This window comes from Neofelis nebulosa, chromosome 7, assembly GCF_028018385.1.
Source record: "Neofelis nebulosa isolate mNeoNeb1 chromosome 7, mNeoNeb1.pri, whole genome shotgun sequence".
Classification (NCBI taxonomy): Eukaryota; Metazoa; Chordata; class Mammalia; order Carnivora; family Felidae; genus Neofelis; species Neofelis nebulosa.
This window is the reverse complement of record NC_080788.1, coordinates 74811865-74830309: the sequence shown is the minus strand read 5'-3', so window position 1 is coordinate 74830309 and position 18445 is coordinate 74811865. Positions and strand designations below refer to the sequence as shown.

The following is an 18445-nucleotide window of genomic DNA, read 5'->3' as shown; positions in this document are numbered from 1 at the left end:
TTGGGCCACAGTAGTGACCTTAATGAAATCCCTGGTGCCAGACACACCCTTGTCAATCCACACCAACCTTCCTTTTCTGCCCTCTATGTAACTCTAGCCATTCTCCTCTCTACCCCCTGGTCAAGGACAGAAGCCATGCTAGCCATAAGGCACTCATCTTTCTGAAGTACTCGCTAAGAATTACTGCTCTAAACCTCCCAGCGAAGCAATTTCTGATTTGAAGAGAAGGCTCACCCCTAAAAAGCTAAACAGACCACAGAGAGCAAACTCAAAGTTCACCTGGAATGCAATAAGGAAAGGGAACTGAGAATGAATCCCGAATTTTCCCATCCTGGATTTTCTTGTTTCTCCAGAACAGATACACACTTAGGGATTAACATCTATGTATCTAGAAAAAACCTTCGAAGTTCATCATCTCCTCTGGCTTTGGGCAAACTTTAACCATTCTAGACAGATCACTTATCTCCCAGAGTTTCTTCTGCAGAGTATGCCACTGCGTTGCAAGGAGGAAGTTCTCTTTTGTTTCTTTAAAAAAAAAAAAATTTTTTTTAATGTTTATTTATTCTTGAGAGACAGACAGAGACAGAGTGTGAGTGGGGGAGGGTCAGAGAGAGAGGGAGACACAGAATCTGAAGCAGGTTCCAGGCTCTGAGCTGTCAGCACAGAGCCTGACGTGGGGCTTGAACTCACAAACTGTGAGATCATGACCTGAGCTGACGTCGGACACTTAACTGACTGAGCCACCCAGGTGCCCCTGGAAGTTCTCCTTCGTTTGTAATCTAAAGTATTCCTATTAAAATTGAGATTTATTTCTCTGGAAGACATTCAAGGCAGCAAATCAGCATCCTTTGTATCATTATTTCTCAGGTTATTTATGCACGCTAATGTTTGAGACCCTCAGTTCTACCTTCTAACCTTCAGAGACTTCAAGACACTTTCATTTCCCCCATGTTAATTATTCTAATTATTTTCCTTTTTAATAGGTTCCACTCTCCATGATTTCTTTTCTCTGTCTCTTCCTATCTCTCTCGGGTTTCTTTGCACTCATAGATTCTTTCCTCATCTACCCTTTACCCCTTTCCCCCTACCTCCCACCCACAAATCTCTTATCCTAGATGGGTACAAGTCTTGCTTTACCACCCCCTGCTTTTCTGACCTGGCATTCTTCCCTGTAGGAATGTTAATTAGCATGTGGGATTTAATTAATTCAGTAGCTAATTAAAAATGGGAGAGGAAGAGTGGGAGAGGAGGAGGGTGGGAGAGACAGAGCCCGCCTCAGTGCAGAAGGCACCGGAGATGGTTCTGGGTTGGCTGGCACCATGCCACCGCCCTCCAGCCCCCCTCCCCCCCCCCATAGCACGCACAGCGATGGGGGAGGGGCAAGAGTGAGGGGCACAGACTGGCAGAGCCTCTAGACAGACTCATTCAGTCCTGCCGCTGCTTTGTGATGGGGAGAGACAGAAAGAGGGAGAAAACAAGAAAAGAGGGGAGAAACACGGTCAGACCCGTACTCGGGAAGAGCAAAAGAAGAGGGCATCGGATCCAATGACTCCTCTCCTCTTCAACAATGGATGAAGCAAAGAGGAGAGATTGTTCAGAGCCAGCATCTTGGGGTTCCCTGGCCCCTAAGGACCACTGAGGACAAGATGGGAAAAGAGAGCCACTAATTCTCTGGAGAACAAGGGACAGCTTACTCTGACAACCAGGGACCCACTCTGCAGCCCTTCTTCCCATACCAGCCTGTTTCCTCAGCATGTACAGGCAATGAGGAAGATAGATGAAAATGAAAGATGGTGGCGAGGGGGAGGGGGAAGGGTGGAGGTAGTAGGCACAGATGGATGACGGGGAGTAAGTGAACAAGAAGGAGATTTAAAGGAAGAGGAATGAAGAGTGTACATGAGGAGGGAAGGGAGAAGTGGGAGAAGGTAAAGGAGAAGAAATAAATATTGGAGGAGGAAGTGAGGGTCAGAGCCATGCTTTGTTTGTCACGATGGATCAAGAGGGATGGAGTATCTGAGCAGAGGACTTCCACATACTGATTCCGTCCAGCCTAGGCCAGGCAGACAGGGAATGGCATCAAGGCAGGGAGGGGCAGGAGCAGATCCTTCTGAGGATCAACTAAGATGCCGGAGACAGGGAACTCATCCTGCAGGACCTTCCTAAATACTGGATATTGCTGCCAAACCAGGAATTTATCAAAAGCAATGGAGAAAAGCTTCCAAATGAACAGAAAAGGAGGCTAGGATGACAGGAGGCTGCAGAACCCGATTCCAGGAGCTCCAGCGGGGAGATGGGTGAGGAATGGGATTTTTAGCACCACCCAGCTGGCTAAGGGTGTCATCTGATACTGAGGGAAATACATCCATTAGGGGGTTGATTTGAGGATTTGAGGGATGATAAAGACAGAAAAGGCTGGGCTTCAGAAAGCACCCCGTTGGTGGGAGGCATCTAGGAAACTTTGGAGCTTAAAGCCTTGGAGGGAATAAAGGAGGGCAAGAAGGAAGTCTGCCATCAGTGATAGATTACATAAGGCTTGACTGAAAGAAACAGAAGGAGGGTGTGAAGCCAGATGAAGCTTTTCTGGTGTTAACTGCCATAGAGCTGAATGCAATGGCAGACAGGGGTCATTGTAGCTAAGAGACAGGGTTTTCCTGGCTAGGAATTCTGATTTGATCTCTTTACCACCTAGGGCTTCCTGCAAGAGCTAGCAGTGAGTGAATCACAATTGGGAGAGAGGAAGTAGAAACTCAGGGGCTCTTTATTCTTCAGAGTTCACCCGTGGGGCTAAACCCAAGGCTGGCAGATGAGACAAAGCAGTTCTCAGAGTAAGTTGCTACAGGCTGAGTCAGAATGGAAACACATGAATGCTTTCTGAGCCTACTTTCTAGTCTAGGTTTTAATTAACAATAAAAATTATAAGGACATTTATTAATATAGCCACAATGACGGTTTTACACTAGATTTAGGATCACAGGCACTAGTATGAGGAAGCAGGTGGTCCACAGAGCTTTTTGTAATTGTAGTGGTCCTGGAACTGAAGAGTTAGTTGCAAACGAGCAGCAAGGAAAGAGCAGAGATCAGAGTTTCCAGCATCCACCAGTAAGAGCTGGAGCTATCTAGCTCCAAGATATTTTTGAGAGGGAGAAATCTTAGGGGAATGGGGCATATTAGTTAGCATTAAGGTCAAATTAAATCTGGAAAGGCAAATAGAAGCCAGGGCTTTGGAAATCCCCTACCTTGGCACTGTTGAGGCCCCTCCGCTAGCCTGGACTATGAAATGCACAAGGAGAGTGCTGGCCAGCTCCCTCATCCAGCCCACATACCCCAGCTCTCCCACTGCTGATGTTCTCCCTCAGCAGGGCAACCAAGGCTGGCTTAACCTAGACATAAAATCTGACTGGGCTGCTGGCTTCAAGGCTGTCTGTGACTCTGGGGATGAAATTGGAACACTGGTTTCCAAGAGGTAGTCAACAAAGTCAGACCTAGCTGTTGGAGAAGATAATAGGCTCTAATGCCAGCTCTGTCAATGATTTATTTATACAGCTTTGGACAAATCACTTCCCTCTATAAGGCCTGAGTGAAAGAAAACAAAAATCGACCAATTTTAGCTATAGCACCAGGGGAAGAAATAGTTAAAAATTTTTTTGTGTAATGTTTTTATCTATTTTTGAAAGAGGCACAGAGTGTGAGGAGGGGAAGGGCAGTGAGAAAGGGAGGCACAGAATCTGAAGCAGGATCCAGGCTCTGAGCTGTCAGCACAGCGCCAGATGCGGGGCTCGAACTCACGAACTGTAAGATCATGACCTGAGCCGCAGTCGGACACTTAACCGACTGAGCCACTCTGGGGCCCCAGAAATAGTTAAAACTTAATTTATAACTCTTTTAGAAGGGTACTAAAGCTGAAAGTTCCTACCATTCAGTACAACAAATATTGAGCCTTGTGCTTTCAAGAGAGGGATCACTGCTATATTAACATGAGTCCATGACTCTAACTAGAATTCTGAAAAAGGGCAGTAGAAAACACAACTGTGGAAACAAAGAGTCCACTGGCCTATCCGCCTGTCAATACACACACCTTAGGAAGGCAGGAGGCAGGCAAAAGAGAGGTTTTCACAGGCACCTACCTGCAAGGCTCAGATAATAAAGTGAAGGGTGTGGTGTTCTAGCTCCCGTTTTCACAGAGGATTTTTCCTGCACTCTGCTGGGCAGGCAACTCTGCTTCTCTCCATAGTCTAGGAGGCAGCCTTGACCCACACATGCTAGGGAAGTGGGAGCTAGTGACTCTGGGGCTGCCACTTATGCTAAGGAAGATCTCCTGCCACCAGGAAATGAAGGAAGGAGGCCACATGTCCGTCCATAATTCCTAGGGCACACACAAGGCAAAGACTCAGCACTATTGTCCAGAGAGTTGCTAGGATGCTAGTAATCCATAAAAATAATTCAATAAGAGGGAAGTTAGCCATCCTAGAAATTGGATAACCTTACAATCAACAACACTGCTGAGTTAGCTGAGGGACTGTACTGGTCACACAATGAGCAGTCTCCAGACAAAGTTAAGAAGCAAGGTGGGGCAAGAGCTGGGATAATAGTCTGATCAATTTGGGGTATATTCTGGAAACAATAAACAATAAAGGCAGCTATGGCTGAGTAAGGCGACCATATCAACTTGGCTGAGATAAAGGAGACATGGAATGACAGAAGGAGGAAGCAGGCTACAAGAGCACACTCAGGTCCTACAGCCAGGATGCCCCTCAAGTAGGCATCACAGCTGTCCTGGAAAGGACCTTCTCAGGACTCAAAAGGTCAGTAACAAGGCATCTCCTGAAGGACCAGAGAACAGGTTTTAGAGCATGGTTTTCTTCCAGAGTCTTCAAAAACAGGGTAACAAAACCACAGCTATCCTTAGCAATCGAAACCAGAAGTTTTTGGATGAAGCCCTTATTATCTGAATTCTTGTGACCCCCCCTATCTCGCATTTTCCCAGCACATGGAATCAAATTCTGTGAATTCAGATAGCTCAGTATTCCCTTGCCAGCTGAGTTCTAATTATCCAAATCCAGGAACTGAATAGATTTGGACAGCAAAGGATACCTTTACTTTGCACCTGCATTCACTTCCCTCACAGAACTTGTCATTCTCCTGACCTAGACCTCGACACTGACCCCTTAGATCCCCTGCTCTCTTCTCACCCACTCATTCATAGCCCCTTTTCATTAGGAGACTCATCTGTAAGATGCCAACAGTAGAAGAGATAAAGAAAAAGAAAGGGAGTAAGGAAGAGTGCAGATTTACTATAGGGGTAGGAGACAGAAACCCTTCAGACAGAGAGAAGGAGAGAGAGAGAGAAATAGAGAAAGCAAGAGAGCTGGAGCAGGGGGGAGGGGAAGATGGCACTGCGGAAAAAAGAGCGCCACAAAATTAATTTGAGGAAGGGAACAGTAGAGGAGACGTCGGTGGAATAACAATCAGGCAGTAGAGGGCTGGGGAAAGAGGGAGGGCGCCAGGGGGTGGGAGGAATGGTGTTGGGGAGGAGGGCCTAGCATGCAGAGCAACAGCAGCACCACCTATGGGCATGACGAAGGGTTACAGACAGCAACAAAAGAGGCCCCCACCTGGGCATGGAAGTCTGGGGTGCGGATGGGAAGGGAGAAAGCCATGGCTTCTGCCCTTCAAACCTCTCAGTAACCAACACGCAGGCTAGAAGAATAAATTCTATATGGCTCTCCTGGGAAAAGAAGGACTTAACAAGGAAAGGGAGGGAGGCCACATAACTCCTGGCTTTTTCCATTCCAAGGGGGTTTTCCCCTCAGAATTCAGGCAGGAGAAAAGGGTATGAAAAGGAAGGAATGCCGGGTACTGTAAAGGACGAGTGTGCCTGCTTCTTTCATTAGCTGGAGAAAGGATTTTATCTCTATTTCCAAGTGATTTCCTTTCCCCACTGGATGTTGGGAGTACAGCTCCCTCCCTGGGGCCATGGATGCCCCTCACTCAGCTGCTTCCTCCCAGCATTGCCTTGAAACTCCCAACCATCATTAGAAACCCCCAGGGAGCCACCAAGCTCAGAAAAGGAAAAGGAAGGGTCCACCCCCACCAGTCAAACAGACCCGGGAGGGGGACAGGGTGGAAAGAATGAAAGGGAGAATGCAAAAGCTCTTCAGAGGGAGGAGAGAGAGAAATATGATCAGTGGTATTTGTTGTACTTCCAGGGAGGAAGGATCCGTCACATTTTTAATAATAATAAATACATGAAGATAGATTTGCCAGCACTGCTCCAGCTCCTTGGGAAGTGTGGGGGAGGGGAGCCAATGCAGCTGCAGCACAGACCAATATCCCCCTCCCCTCTTCTCCCCTCCCCCATTAGATAGGCTCAGTATTGCAGCAGCCTCCCCCTCCCCCTCTAACCGCAGTCCTCCCTATCACAGCCCACCCTTTCCCTGGTCCCTTCACACAGCTCTGCTCCTCCCTCTTCCACCACTCTCTCTGTCTCTACTCGCCACCACCCCCCCCAACCCTAGACTCTCTTTTCAGCACTGGTCCTCATTTAACACGGTCTTGCTCCAGCTCTCTCAGAAACCTTAGTACCCACGGAGTCCTCCCCCAATCCTGAGGCCCTGCTTTCCTACCAGGGCCCTTCAAGCTGACGGCAATCTCCCCCATACAACACCCCCACAGAACTAATCCAGTACGTTTCAGCATTCCCTGGATCCCACCAAAAAGGGCTGTTTTCCCCCCATTTTTATTTCAATGTGACCTCCTTTCTCACAACCTTAAATATAATGGCCATCAAATGTGCTTGTGTTCAGGGGGTGTCAGGGCCTCGGGACTAGGTGACTACTGCCACCTATTGACCCAAATTTGTTCAGGACAGACCTTTAATATACTTCTTACACAGCGACGCTCTGTTATTTCAAGAGCATCAATAGCTTAAACATGCGAAGGCACGACTCTTGGGGCTTCTCTGAGACCCTCTCAACAATGAGATCAAAGAAATACAAAAGCGAGACTGGGCAGAGAGCCAGAGCAGTGATGCCTTTCTCCATGCAGAGGCAGAAAGAGAAGCTGAGGCCAAGAAATGAAACAGCAAGTTTAAGTCTCCTCAAGGGTCTGTAAGCAAAGAATAGGGGACAGAGTTCTTCTCAAGCGCTGTTAAAAATCTTGCGCATCACAATATGAATGATGTTACCAACAAAGCAGAAGGCAGGAGTTCACTCACATGCCTCCATGTTTGGATAAGTCTAAACAAGGATCTGAGCTTTACACATCTAATAGCTCCCAGGGAGGATGGGGATACTCAGGACTGTTGTTGACTCTCACTCAATCTGCTACCAATCAGAACTGGAGACTGGATAGATAAACTGGGCTCTGCAAAGTGGCAGATCTATACCATGCAGCTCTATGGACTGGTTTAGCTATGTACCTTCCGCCAACCCAAGGAAAGGAATGAGACAGGAAAGCTTGAACTCTCCATGGTACTGAAAATGAACACAATCAGGTCATCCCTTCCTTATAACCAAAAAATATTTTTCTAATGAAAAAAATACATCCATGAAGACTGCTGTGAACTCCTGACAGACATCTCCCTAATTCTTCGTAAAATCATAACAAAACAAAGCTAGTAAGGAAAAACAGGTCTTGGTCAAACCCTCTTCCCCCCTCCTCAGATGAAAAAACTAAGGCAGAGACACTAAATCATTTGACTAGAACAAGGCCAAGACTTTACTATCACAAGATGCTCATGTGAACTAGTGACAGACATCACTTAGTGAACACTGGAAATTATCTGTTGTTAGCAGTGCACTGACGAAATCGGACATTCATATGGTCTCAACAATCAGAGGAGTGAATCTCTGAGCAGGAATATAGGATACAAGAGAAGCAAACATCAGCCATAAAGAAACCCTGAGATTTGAATGCTTTGTTCCCTTGCTCTACTACTGTTAACAGTGGTTATCAAACTATATCCTATGTGTTTTCTGTTTTTTGGGTTTTTTTGTTTTTGTTTTTGTTTGAGAGATAGGGCACAAGTGAGCGAGGGGCAGAGAGAGAGACAAAGAGAGAGAGAGAACCAGGACTCGAGCTCATCCAAAGCAGGGCACAAGCTTTTCTGAAGTGGGGCTTGAGCACACCCAAAGTGGGACTCAAACTCACTAAGTGTCAGATGCTTAATGACTAACTCACCCAGGTACCCCATTCTATGGAGTTTTAAAGGTTGCTTGCAGCTATTCAGAAATCTTGGGAAAAGCAGGCTATGAGAACATAGAGCTCTAGGCTTCTTCATCCTCACTTTAACTAAAGTAACTTCACTTATACCTGTTTCCCATTTTGAGAATCCAAATAAAACTTTGTCAGCAGCATACTCTAAACAGTATTTGATGACTCTGGGGCAGATATTCTCAGAAATTATTCAACATTTTGTTGAAAACCTTTTTCAAATAGTGCCTATCGTCTAGAAACCAGGGATAACAAGATATCCTGGGAATAAAGACTGGATTGAATTAATAGAAGATCCACAAAAGTACAGATGTTTGTATAACAGGTGTTATACTCACTGGTATAACACCAAGAGGGCAGAACAGTATCTGGAACTTGTGGTTTCTTTGAAGACAAGACTTTGAACAGGAGTGGGGGCAGTAGGGAAGAGGGAGCTAAACTCTATAACCTACCTACCAGTATTTTTAAAAAGGAAAAACAAACAACCTGAAGACTTTCATGAACCCCAGGATACTTGAGGGCCTCCACACAATTGTGTTCTTCAAGTACTGGTTCTCTTCATTTATTAGCAATGTAACCTTGGGCAGACTGCCTAAGTGTCTCAGTTTCCTTACTGGTAAAATAGAGATGATCTATAATTTGTAAGGATTATGTATAAAGCTCTTAGCTCAATATGTAACACAAAGTAAGATCTTAGGAGAAAAAAACCACCACCACTTCCTTTTCCTTGGCAGTTCCTGTAACCCAAAAATCTTAATAAATGAGAAGCCAATGCAACAGTCAGTCCTAAGAAGCAAATGAGGTGGTCCTAACTAAGTATTTTTGAACTGAACCTCCTGTCCACTTAGTTCAGCCAGAAAGGGAAAAGAATCTCTAAACCTGTTCCGTGGCTCTTTGTTTAGATTCACTTGAAGAAACAGAAGTATCAGGGCCCTAGGCAGGTCAGGCTCACTCAGACTACCACGGACTAAAAGTTCAAGGCCCTAGAAATAAGCCCATTCTGGAAGAAATCTCAGAGATTCAGTCTAACCCCTTCATTTTTCAGCTAAGGAAAATCAAAGGCCAGGAATGTTAAGTGATCTGCTCAAGTTAACAGGAGACAATACTAGGTTGACTCCTACTTTCTATCAGGCTACAGCCAACTAAAAACACACCCTGCCCTGATCAGGCAGACTAGTAGAAGTCCAAATTCACAGGACTCAGAACCAAGGATTTAGTGATGCAATAACCCAATTCTACTTCTCTCCATGACACTGCCCAGGAATACAGACACAAAATTAGGTCTTCATGAAATCCTAAGCACTTAAAAAAACTGTAGTAAATTTATTCAACAGATTCTTCAACTTCTGTCCTTTCCGGTTCCCCTTTTCACCTTCTGTATTATCCAAGCCTAAAGGCTCTCCCACCAACAGAGGTCGTTCTCTGGACAGAATACAAGATCTCAGATATGTAACTCCTACCAGTCTCTTGATTTGGGCAGATATTTTGGTGACATTTTCATTCTTTTGATCTTCAAGCTAGGAATTTTCCATCTGCCTATTTTTTTGGCACTCCTTTGCAAGCATTTATAAAAGGACTGGCCTTTAACTGACTAGTGAACTAAGACCTTAGTTAAAGGAAGGTCAAAGAGGCTGCAAAACACAAGACTATACTGATTCTTCATACTCTAGTCTGCTCACTCTGCTGTTCTTTCTGGATAAACTCTCTCCCTATAACTGACCAAAGATCAGCCCTATGTTTATTTTATTTTAGGAAGAAAAGAAAAACATTCAAAAGTGGAGATATGAGTAACTTAACAATGAGAAAAAGTTCTACAATACAGCTTTTGCTAGTCATGAACCAAAGGTTTCCTGAATCACTGACCCCATCTGGTGGCCAGCAAGTTACATTAACAAAACCCACATACCTTAAGATGACTTGCACTCTATTACAACAAATCATACACGAACTTATGGCCACGTGGGCCAGAAGAGTTGATTACACCACTCTAATCGCTCAATATTTTTTGCTAAGGAACCAATTTATAGCTTCTGAGAAAAGTAAACTATCAAAACAAACTATAAAGCCAACCTTCTCTCACTCCCCCTGCAAAATTTCATCTTTCCCTTTATCCTTTTATTACCATCTCACCAGAAAAACCCCATACCCAGTGATTCCAGTCATACAATACATATGCAAAAGCAGGTTCATTTCGTAAGTAAAATCAATTTTATTAATAAAGATCTTTCCACATATCCAGAGTAAACAATTAATGAATTTCAAGGAAAAAAAAACCAAAACCTACATACAGTGAAATTAGAAGTATCCCTGGATAACAACAGATATACAAATATGTACACCCATCATCACCGCCGCCTCCGAAAACCTGAAAGGAAGGGAAACCAAGAATAAGGCAAAGGACAGTTGGAAAAGCTGAGGGGACAGAAAAAAAGAAACCTAGAGAAAAGGGCTCAAGAAGGTTGGGTCCCCTAGACAGTACTCTGTACATCCTCCCAGGACAAAGGACTAGAAGTAGGAATGAAACTAAACTTGGAAAACAGTTCCTTCAAGTGACATTTTCATAGTCCTACTTAAGGAAGCCTGCACACCAACTGTGGGACCTTAGAAACAGAACCCAGAAACCTTTTTTTTTTGCGAATGATGCTGATTTTCAGCTTGGCAAAAAAGAGAAAGCCCACTTCTAAAAAATCAATGCTCAGTCTGGAAGAGGTAACTACAGGGGTTGGTCTGAGACCTAACATGGCAAATCCAGACAGCTGACATCCCAATTCATACTCCCTACTCTGCACTTAACCATCCAAGTCCTAGCCGTTCACTGACCTTTTTTCTTTCGACTTTTCTTAGGTATCTTCTTACGCTTCTTAATAGGATTCTGGTCCTGGAGACAGATGGAAAAGTGAAGGAATGGCAGGTGCTTCCAGGTGTCAGCACCCCTTTCCGTGTTCCTCATGGTAATGAGCCCCACGTGCACCTGGCTGAAATCAAGGAAGCTGCTTTCCCACCACTGTATCGCAGCCTTACCTCATCAAGATGGGGTGTTCCTCCTGTCAAAGCACTGATGTCACTAAAGTGTGTGAGGGAATGAAGTTGTGAATTCATGACACTCGCTCGTTTTCGTCGTCCTTTCTCGCGCTTACTGACACTTAAACGCACCATCATGCTCTCCTCATAGTTAATCCTGCCACAGAAACACAGTTTACAACATGTTCAATCTACACACAGAAAGCTGCAGCTAAAAATCTTCACCCCTTCTTCAAATAGTTCTCACGAAATGTCACAGCAAGTCAATATTTAAGAACAATCAATGCACATATTGAGCTTCTTCAATGAAATGTTCTTTATGCTAGAAATTCCCTCCTCCCTAGAGATGAACTCATAGCCCATCCATAAGAATATTTAAACTATTATACCAAAAAACTTTCACCTTCAGGAACAGAATTCCTACATGAGCCCCTTCACTCAAATCTATCAACGGTGGAGACTGCCGCCCAGGTAAAGTTGATGAGTCTGTATTCACGTTATAGTCACTTTCCTGCTTTTCTTTCCTGAACCTGTCTAGCATTCTTGATGCCACTATAAAAACTTGATTTTATTGGCTTCTGCACAGAAGTGAGAGTTGTGACAGTGAAATACGGAATTTTTAAAGTCCCACTAGGCGGAACTGCACATATTCCTCTTCGTATAGCATCTGCTCAGCCTAAATACTTGGGAAGATATTTTTTCCCGAGCTCCTATTCTGTACTTACCAACCCTAATTCTTAGAAACTATCAGCCCATTTTCCACTCTACTTTCTCTATAATGTGAATTCTCTTGGTACCAGGCTTAATCATATCCATCCAAAGCATAAGGACAGGTCTCCATGGGGTAGAAAACAATTTCCAATTGCAAGGATTCAGACCTGTGTTGATCCTCCTGACTCTGGCGGGTGACATGAGGATGCCGAGCATCACGGATTTCCTCTGGAGCATCTGAGTACTGCTCCTTAAGTTCACGAATGACAGAGCTGCTCAATGCCCGTTTTCTGGCCCGTTCTAGGCGTTTCTTTTCCCTCTCAGCTTCTGTTTCATCTATATGATAAAAATCAGCGAGGGTTATCCCAGAACAGAGAAAAAGATAAAAGAGACACAATTTATGCTGAGGAGGCAGTAGACACAGTTCATACCATAATGTACTGGAACCAAGCGTGGTGGAACGTATTTCTTAACTGTTCCTTTTACAGATTTCTTTCCTGAAGCTTCAGACTGGCCTTCTGCTTCGTCTTCCTCCTCGTCCTCAGAGCTCAACTACAAAAGGAACGCAAAATCCATAAACTCAGCAAGTGTTAGACACTAAGTAAAACCAAAGCTAGAGTACCCTGGGGAGTTGGGAATATAAACAAAGGGGAGAAAGGAAAATCTCATACTCTACATTCTAAGGCACAAGACAGGAGTCAACAGTAATAAGAGAATCCCAGGAGATCCAGGATCACCATGAGGCTCATTCAGGCTTTGAGCCCTCAGGAAAATCAGGTGAATGCAATCCCTTACCTTGCTCATCATATTGCTGGGATGAGGCTTAAAACGGAGAGGGTCATTCTCACCTGGGGGGGGGGGGGGGGGGGGCACAAACAAGGGATTTTACAAGATTTGGAAATTTATGATAGTCCCTACATAATCTTACAGCTTCTGCCACTTACTGAGGCTGCCTGTCACTGCAGTCTTGACTAGCTTGTCAATCTGATACTTCAGTTTTTGGTCCAAGGGACGAAGCTTTTCCAAAACCTATAATGTGGTTAAATAGGGTTACGTTCCCTTCCCCAAATTAAACATGTCAAAGCCTCTACATTAACTTGCCAGATAAAGCATCTAAAATATAAACAGAGCAAGTGAAAAAAAAATACTTTTTTCATTTGGTTTCCTCACTTAATCATGAGAACACCCACTTAAATGAGAGCTATTGTGTGACAGTCCTAGGGTTCAGGCTGTGGAAACCCAGAACGCTAAGATGCGAAATGCTTCATACCGTGCGGATCTCTACCAGTCTCAGAACTGCAGCATGTCCCTGAAGAGACCCTCCTGAGGCTTTGTCCAGGATGAGATGGGTTAAATCCATAAGGTACATGAGCAATAGCTGGTCCTTCACTTCCAAGAGGCTGAGACCCTGAGAACAAAAGAGTAAGAGATGCCAATTCAGTTTTAGCCAAAGAAACAGGAGGAGAGCCTAGGGTAAACAGGGTAATTTTTTCCAAGTTCAAGTTTTTCCTCATCAGTTTATACAAGGTATCTGGAGTAGTCTCAAGGACGTGACTGTACCTAAAACGGCCACTAAGAAAATTATGAGAGAAGCAAAGCTCTGAGAATTACTGCAAGACAGTAAGAGCACAAAAATCAATAAAATGTCCCCAAAACTACTATGGTAGGGTTTCTCAATCTCAGGGCCATTGACATATGGGAATGGGCAATTCTTTATTGTGGAGTCTGTGTGGAAAACAGTATCCTTGGCTTCTACCTTTAAGGCCCTTCCAAATTTTGACAAATTTTGTCACCATATGATGTTCAATCTTTAATCAAAACAATTATTGGTTTTTATCCCCATACAATTATGTGATACAGTTAAAAACAATGATCTATACATACTGACATGGACTTAATTCCATGTCAGCACTTTCTACACTACAATATGGTTTCAGTTAAGGCAGGGAGAGTATGATGCACACATTTTATTTATTTCAATTTTTTTTAAATTTTTATTTATTTTATTTTTTTAAGGGGTCTCTTTCTATTTATTTATTTATGAAATTTATTGTCAAATTGGTTTCCATACAACACCCAGTGCTCATCCCAAAAGGTGCCCTCCTCAATACCCATCACCCACCCTCCTCTCCCTCCCACCCCCCATCAGCCTATTTCAATTTTTTTTTAATCTTTATTTATTTTTGAGAGAGAGAGTGCGAGCAGGGGAGGAACAGAGAGGGAGACACCGAATCCGAAGCAGGCTCCAGGCTCTGAGCTGTCAGCACAGAATCAGACGCAGGGCTGGAACTCACAAACCATGAGATCGTGACCTGAGCTGAAGTCGGACGCTTAACTGACTGAGACACTCAGGTGCCCCTGACGCACACATTTTATACACAGAGAAAAATCTCTGGAAGATAACACACTAGTAACAACTGCTCTCCCTGGGGATCAAGATGAGGAAAAGGAAGAAATGGAGCATTTGTATTGTGAAAGTATTTTTCATCAGGCATACATTACTTTTACAATAAAATAAATTTCCCAAAAATATACCCCAGTGGTTATCTCAGAATGGTGATTATATTGGTTTAAAATTTTCTTCTTTATGCTTCTATGCATCTTCCAAACTTTCTAAAATTAAAATCACATTACATTTACAGTCAGATAATCAAGCAAATATCATATGAGTAACACAGGAGGGCACTTAAGCTACAGTTGTTAAAGAAGTTGGGGTGCCTGGGTGGCTCAGTTGGTAAAGCATCCAACTTCAACTCAGGTCATGATCTCATGGTTTGTGGGTTTGAGCCCCACGTTGGGCTCTGTGCTGATATCTGGAGCCTGCAGCCTGCTTCAGATTCTGTGTCTCCCTTACTCTCTGCCCCTCCCTGCTTGTGCTCTCTCTCTCTTTCAAAAATAAATAAACATGGGGCGCCTGGGTGGCTCAGTCGGTTGAGCGCCGACTTCGGCTCAGGTCACGATCTCGCGGTCCGTGAGTTCGAGCCCCGCGTCGGGCCCCTGTGCTGACAGCTCAGAGCCCGGAGCCTGTTTCAATTCTGTGTCTCCCTCTCTCTGACCCTCCCCCATTCATGCTCTGTCTCTCTCTGTCTCAAAAATGAATAAATGTTAAAAAAAAAAAATTAAAAAAAAAATAAATAAACATTAAAAAAAAAAAGTCTTTGTGACTACTTAAAATGAAACTGAAAAGTCGACAGCCCTTGGAAGACCTATTTTATTTCAGGTTAAATACTCTGCCTAAAATTACACACGTATTAGAGGAGTATGGGATTCAAACTCAGTCTGACTCTAACACCAAAGCCTTGGGTATTTTTGAACAAACATGGGAAGCTGCTGGAGATCAGCACTAGTGTGGTAACAGGTGGAGGCGCAAAGAATTTAAAGACAAACTGAGTTTAACTTCTGAATTAGGCATTTAGTAGTCAAATAATGGGTAACTCAATCTCATGACCCCAGTCTCCTCATCTATAGCATATACAGTATTTCCTTTCTGCCCCGAAGAGTAATTACGAGCTTAAAAAAGATAATATGAAAGAACTCTATAGTCTGTAAAGCACTTAGTAATTTTCGGTCCTGAAAGATAAGTTACTAAATTCTGTTCAATGAATAAACAAATATATAGTGATCTAATATATATGCTGGCAGCCCAGAACCAGCCAAGAATTTGAGAAGTAGGTTCTTCCTGACTAGCTTGGACTCTGTCAAGTTCAAATAGAGTTATAAGCATATGAGGAAAAAAATCAAAAAGAAGAAAACACAATGATAAAAATAAAAATAGGTAAGAACAAAACTGAATGAGATAGAAAAGGCAAAGAGAACATAATAGAAACTCTATTAGCTCTAGGGGCGCGTGGCTGGCTCAGTCAGTGAAGCATGTTACTCTTGATCCCTAGGTTGGAAGTTTGAGCCCCACACGGGTGTAGAGATTACTTAAAAAATAAAATCTTTTTTTTTTTTTTTTTAAGTAGGCTCCACACCCGTCGTGAGGCTTGAACTCATGACCCTAAGATCATGAGTCACATACTCTACCAATGGAGCCAGCCAGGTGCCTCCCAAAATAAAATCATTAAAAAAAAAAATTCTATTAGCTGTCTTTCTAAAGCATAAATCTTCTGTAAATCCCATATTTAAAAATCTTTCAGTGACTCTTTTTAAGTTACCACAATGATTTTCATACTTTTGTTGACCTATGGAGTATATTAAGTAATATCTTAGAACAAAAACTCCACATATAAAACAAGAGTTTTCCACTTCAAGGATCCTTCAAGAAGGATCCAAAGCCCTCCTTCTATACTGCTCCATATCCAATGATCCCTAAGAAGGTTCTACAAGACCTTAAATTAAAAACCACCATATTTCAATTTTAATATGCATATTGTTTTCATATTTTCACATCTCTAAAGTCAGGATGTATCTTTTAATCAATGGTACCTTAATGTTATGTCATGTGTTAACAGGCCGAATTTTTTTTTGTATACAAAATAAGTGGCAGGTCCCAAATTAACAGCATTAGATTGGATGAAATACAATAGTAACTCCTCAGTTGGCCTACAAGGCTCTTCACAGAGTGACTACTTTCCTAGTCTTACTTCCTACTCCCCACCTTCCACCCCCACACTGTACATCCAACCACACTAAATGACCTCCTTTCCCAGTATATCACCATGCTTTCAGGACTCTGTCCCTTTGTACATGCTGTTTCTTTCTGTTCCCTGGAGTCCTATTTATTCCGCACAATCCTGTTACCACCTGTGTGAGAAGCCTTCCCTGACTTCCTCTGTTCCTCTGGCAATTATTTAATCTCTCTCCTGGGCTTGCAAAGTACTCATTATGACTCATCAGCAATTCTGCTGTTGCTTATACCTATTGTTTTGATCTGTCTCCTCTCCTAGACTTCAGCACAGAAACTGGATCTTATTCATCTTTGAAGTTCCAATACAACACAATAAATTTATGATGAAACAGCTGTTGAGAAGAAGTCAGGGAATGCTGACTCTTCAAATACGTCTTACCTTCTCTGTAGGATAGGCTCTAGCTTGAACTTTTTTGGTCAGAGCTTGTACTTGTGCAGTTACAGCCATCACCTGAAATTAGTCCAAATAAAACCGCTGACGAGAATACACCTAGTCATCTCTGAGCATGGAAGGGCAAAAACTAAACAAATCACCTGAAACAAAGCCTAAAATATTGTTACTACCTTTCTTCTCAGACAGTATAGGAAAGATGGTTTCTGATACTTTTTCATAAAGTACAAAAAAATTTCTACTTCTTAAAGCTAAAGAAATCATCTTATCAAACCATGGGGAGGGGATGGGAACTGGGTCAGTGGTGATGTGGGGAGACTGTACCTTATCTGTACTGGCTGAATCAACCAATACAGCTGGCTACCCAAAGGGCAAATCCTATCACCTTTCCCAGCATTGGTTTCTTTAGCTATGAGAATAAAGGAAATACATTCAGATAACTTCTTTTTGGAGTTTTCTGTATTGCTTTAGATGCAGAAATAAATTACTTTGAATTCTAGCCCGAAAAGGTTTTTTCATTAAGTCACTTGGCTCTTAAGGAATTTGGTATCATTCAAATATATGTCCCTCAAACGACCAAAGTTTGGAGGTGAAGCACACAAAACGAAAGCCAATCCGTCAGTGACCCATCCCCAAGGGGGTGACATGACTCACCTGATCCTGAAGGTTTTTCAAAAGTGTCACGGCACTTTGCAGGTCTGACTCCAGCACCGCCTATGAGAGGGAGAGAGAATTAAAGAAAAGCACTTATTTCCTCAGGATTATTAGAAGACTGGACGTATGGGGAGGAAAACCCTCTTCTCCTTCAGACACCCCACATTCCCGACTTTTCGCAAACTCGTTTCACAGTCGGCCAGCCCTCCAGGTTTCTAGGAGAAGCGGTAACTTCAGCCCCCTCACCCTACTGCTGCTTTTACCCTGCTGTATCAGGGAAGCTGTTTCTCTAAAGCTACTTTCGTCACCTCCTTTTCCTCGCGCCAATTATTTGCCCAGAGCCGCTGAAGTAAGGAAATGCCTACACAAGGAAACAAACTCACAAGATTCCCAGGCGCCGCCATCTTCACAAACCCCGCCTGTTCCGGGGCGGTACTTTCGGAGAGCCAACGTTATCTGATAGACTTGATAGACAACTCCCGCTTGCAAATCTAAGCCAATAGAAATAAGAGCCTCTCACTTCCGCCCCGAACAGGATGTGGGGAGGAGAAGCCACGCCCAGCCAATAGAATGGAAGAACTGACTAAATTCGTCAGACTTAGGGGGAGATCCAATGACGTAAAATTACTCGTGGAAAGGGGCGCGTGATTAGTATATTGAGGAGAATGATGGAAGCTAAACCAATAAAAACGGGGCAAGCGATTGATCGACAGTTAGAAAGACCCTATGGAAAAAAGGAGTTTGCTGAGCAAACTGATAGCCTATTGGCTCCCCGGAGGCCGCAGAACCCAGTCTTTTTCACTACGCTGCCCTTGCGTGGCCACAAT

The 18445-nt window shown here is 43.5% G+C and overlaps 1 protein-coding gene across 2 annotated transcripts; it reads right to left on the bottom strand.

Annotated features, from left to right (window-relative positions):
- Positions 1–8537: 8537 nt before the first annotated feature.
- Positions 8538–18067, bottom strand: NGDN (neuroguidin). 2 transcript variants are annotated; one of them, XM_058738563.1, is made up of 11 exons: positions 18002–18067; positions 17619–17678; positions 16953–17024; positions 13214–13351; positions 12888–12972; positions 12739–12791; positions 12375–12495; positions 12111–12279; positions 11233–11389; positions 11032–11089; positions 8538–10576 (listed from the first exon to the last, which is right to left on the bottom strand). In XM_058738563.1, the coding sequence occupies exons 1-11, from the start codon at positions 18020–18022 to the stop codon at positions 10557–10559; spliced, it is 954 nt and encodes a 317-aa protein (XP_058594546.1). In that variant the 5' UTR covers positions 18023–18067; the 3' UTR covers positions 8538–10556. The 2 variants fall into 2 exon arrangements, with proteins under 2 accessions (XP_058594546.1, XP_058594547.1); XM_058738564.1 differs by lacking the exon at positions 16953–17024 and having other exon boundaries at positions 18002–18044.
- Positions 18068–18445: the final 378 nt, after the last annotated feature.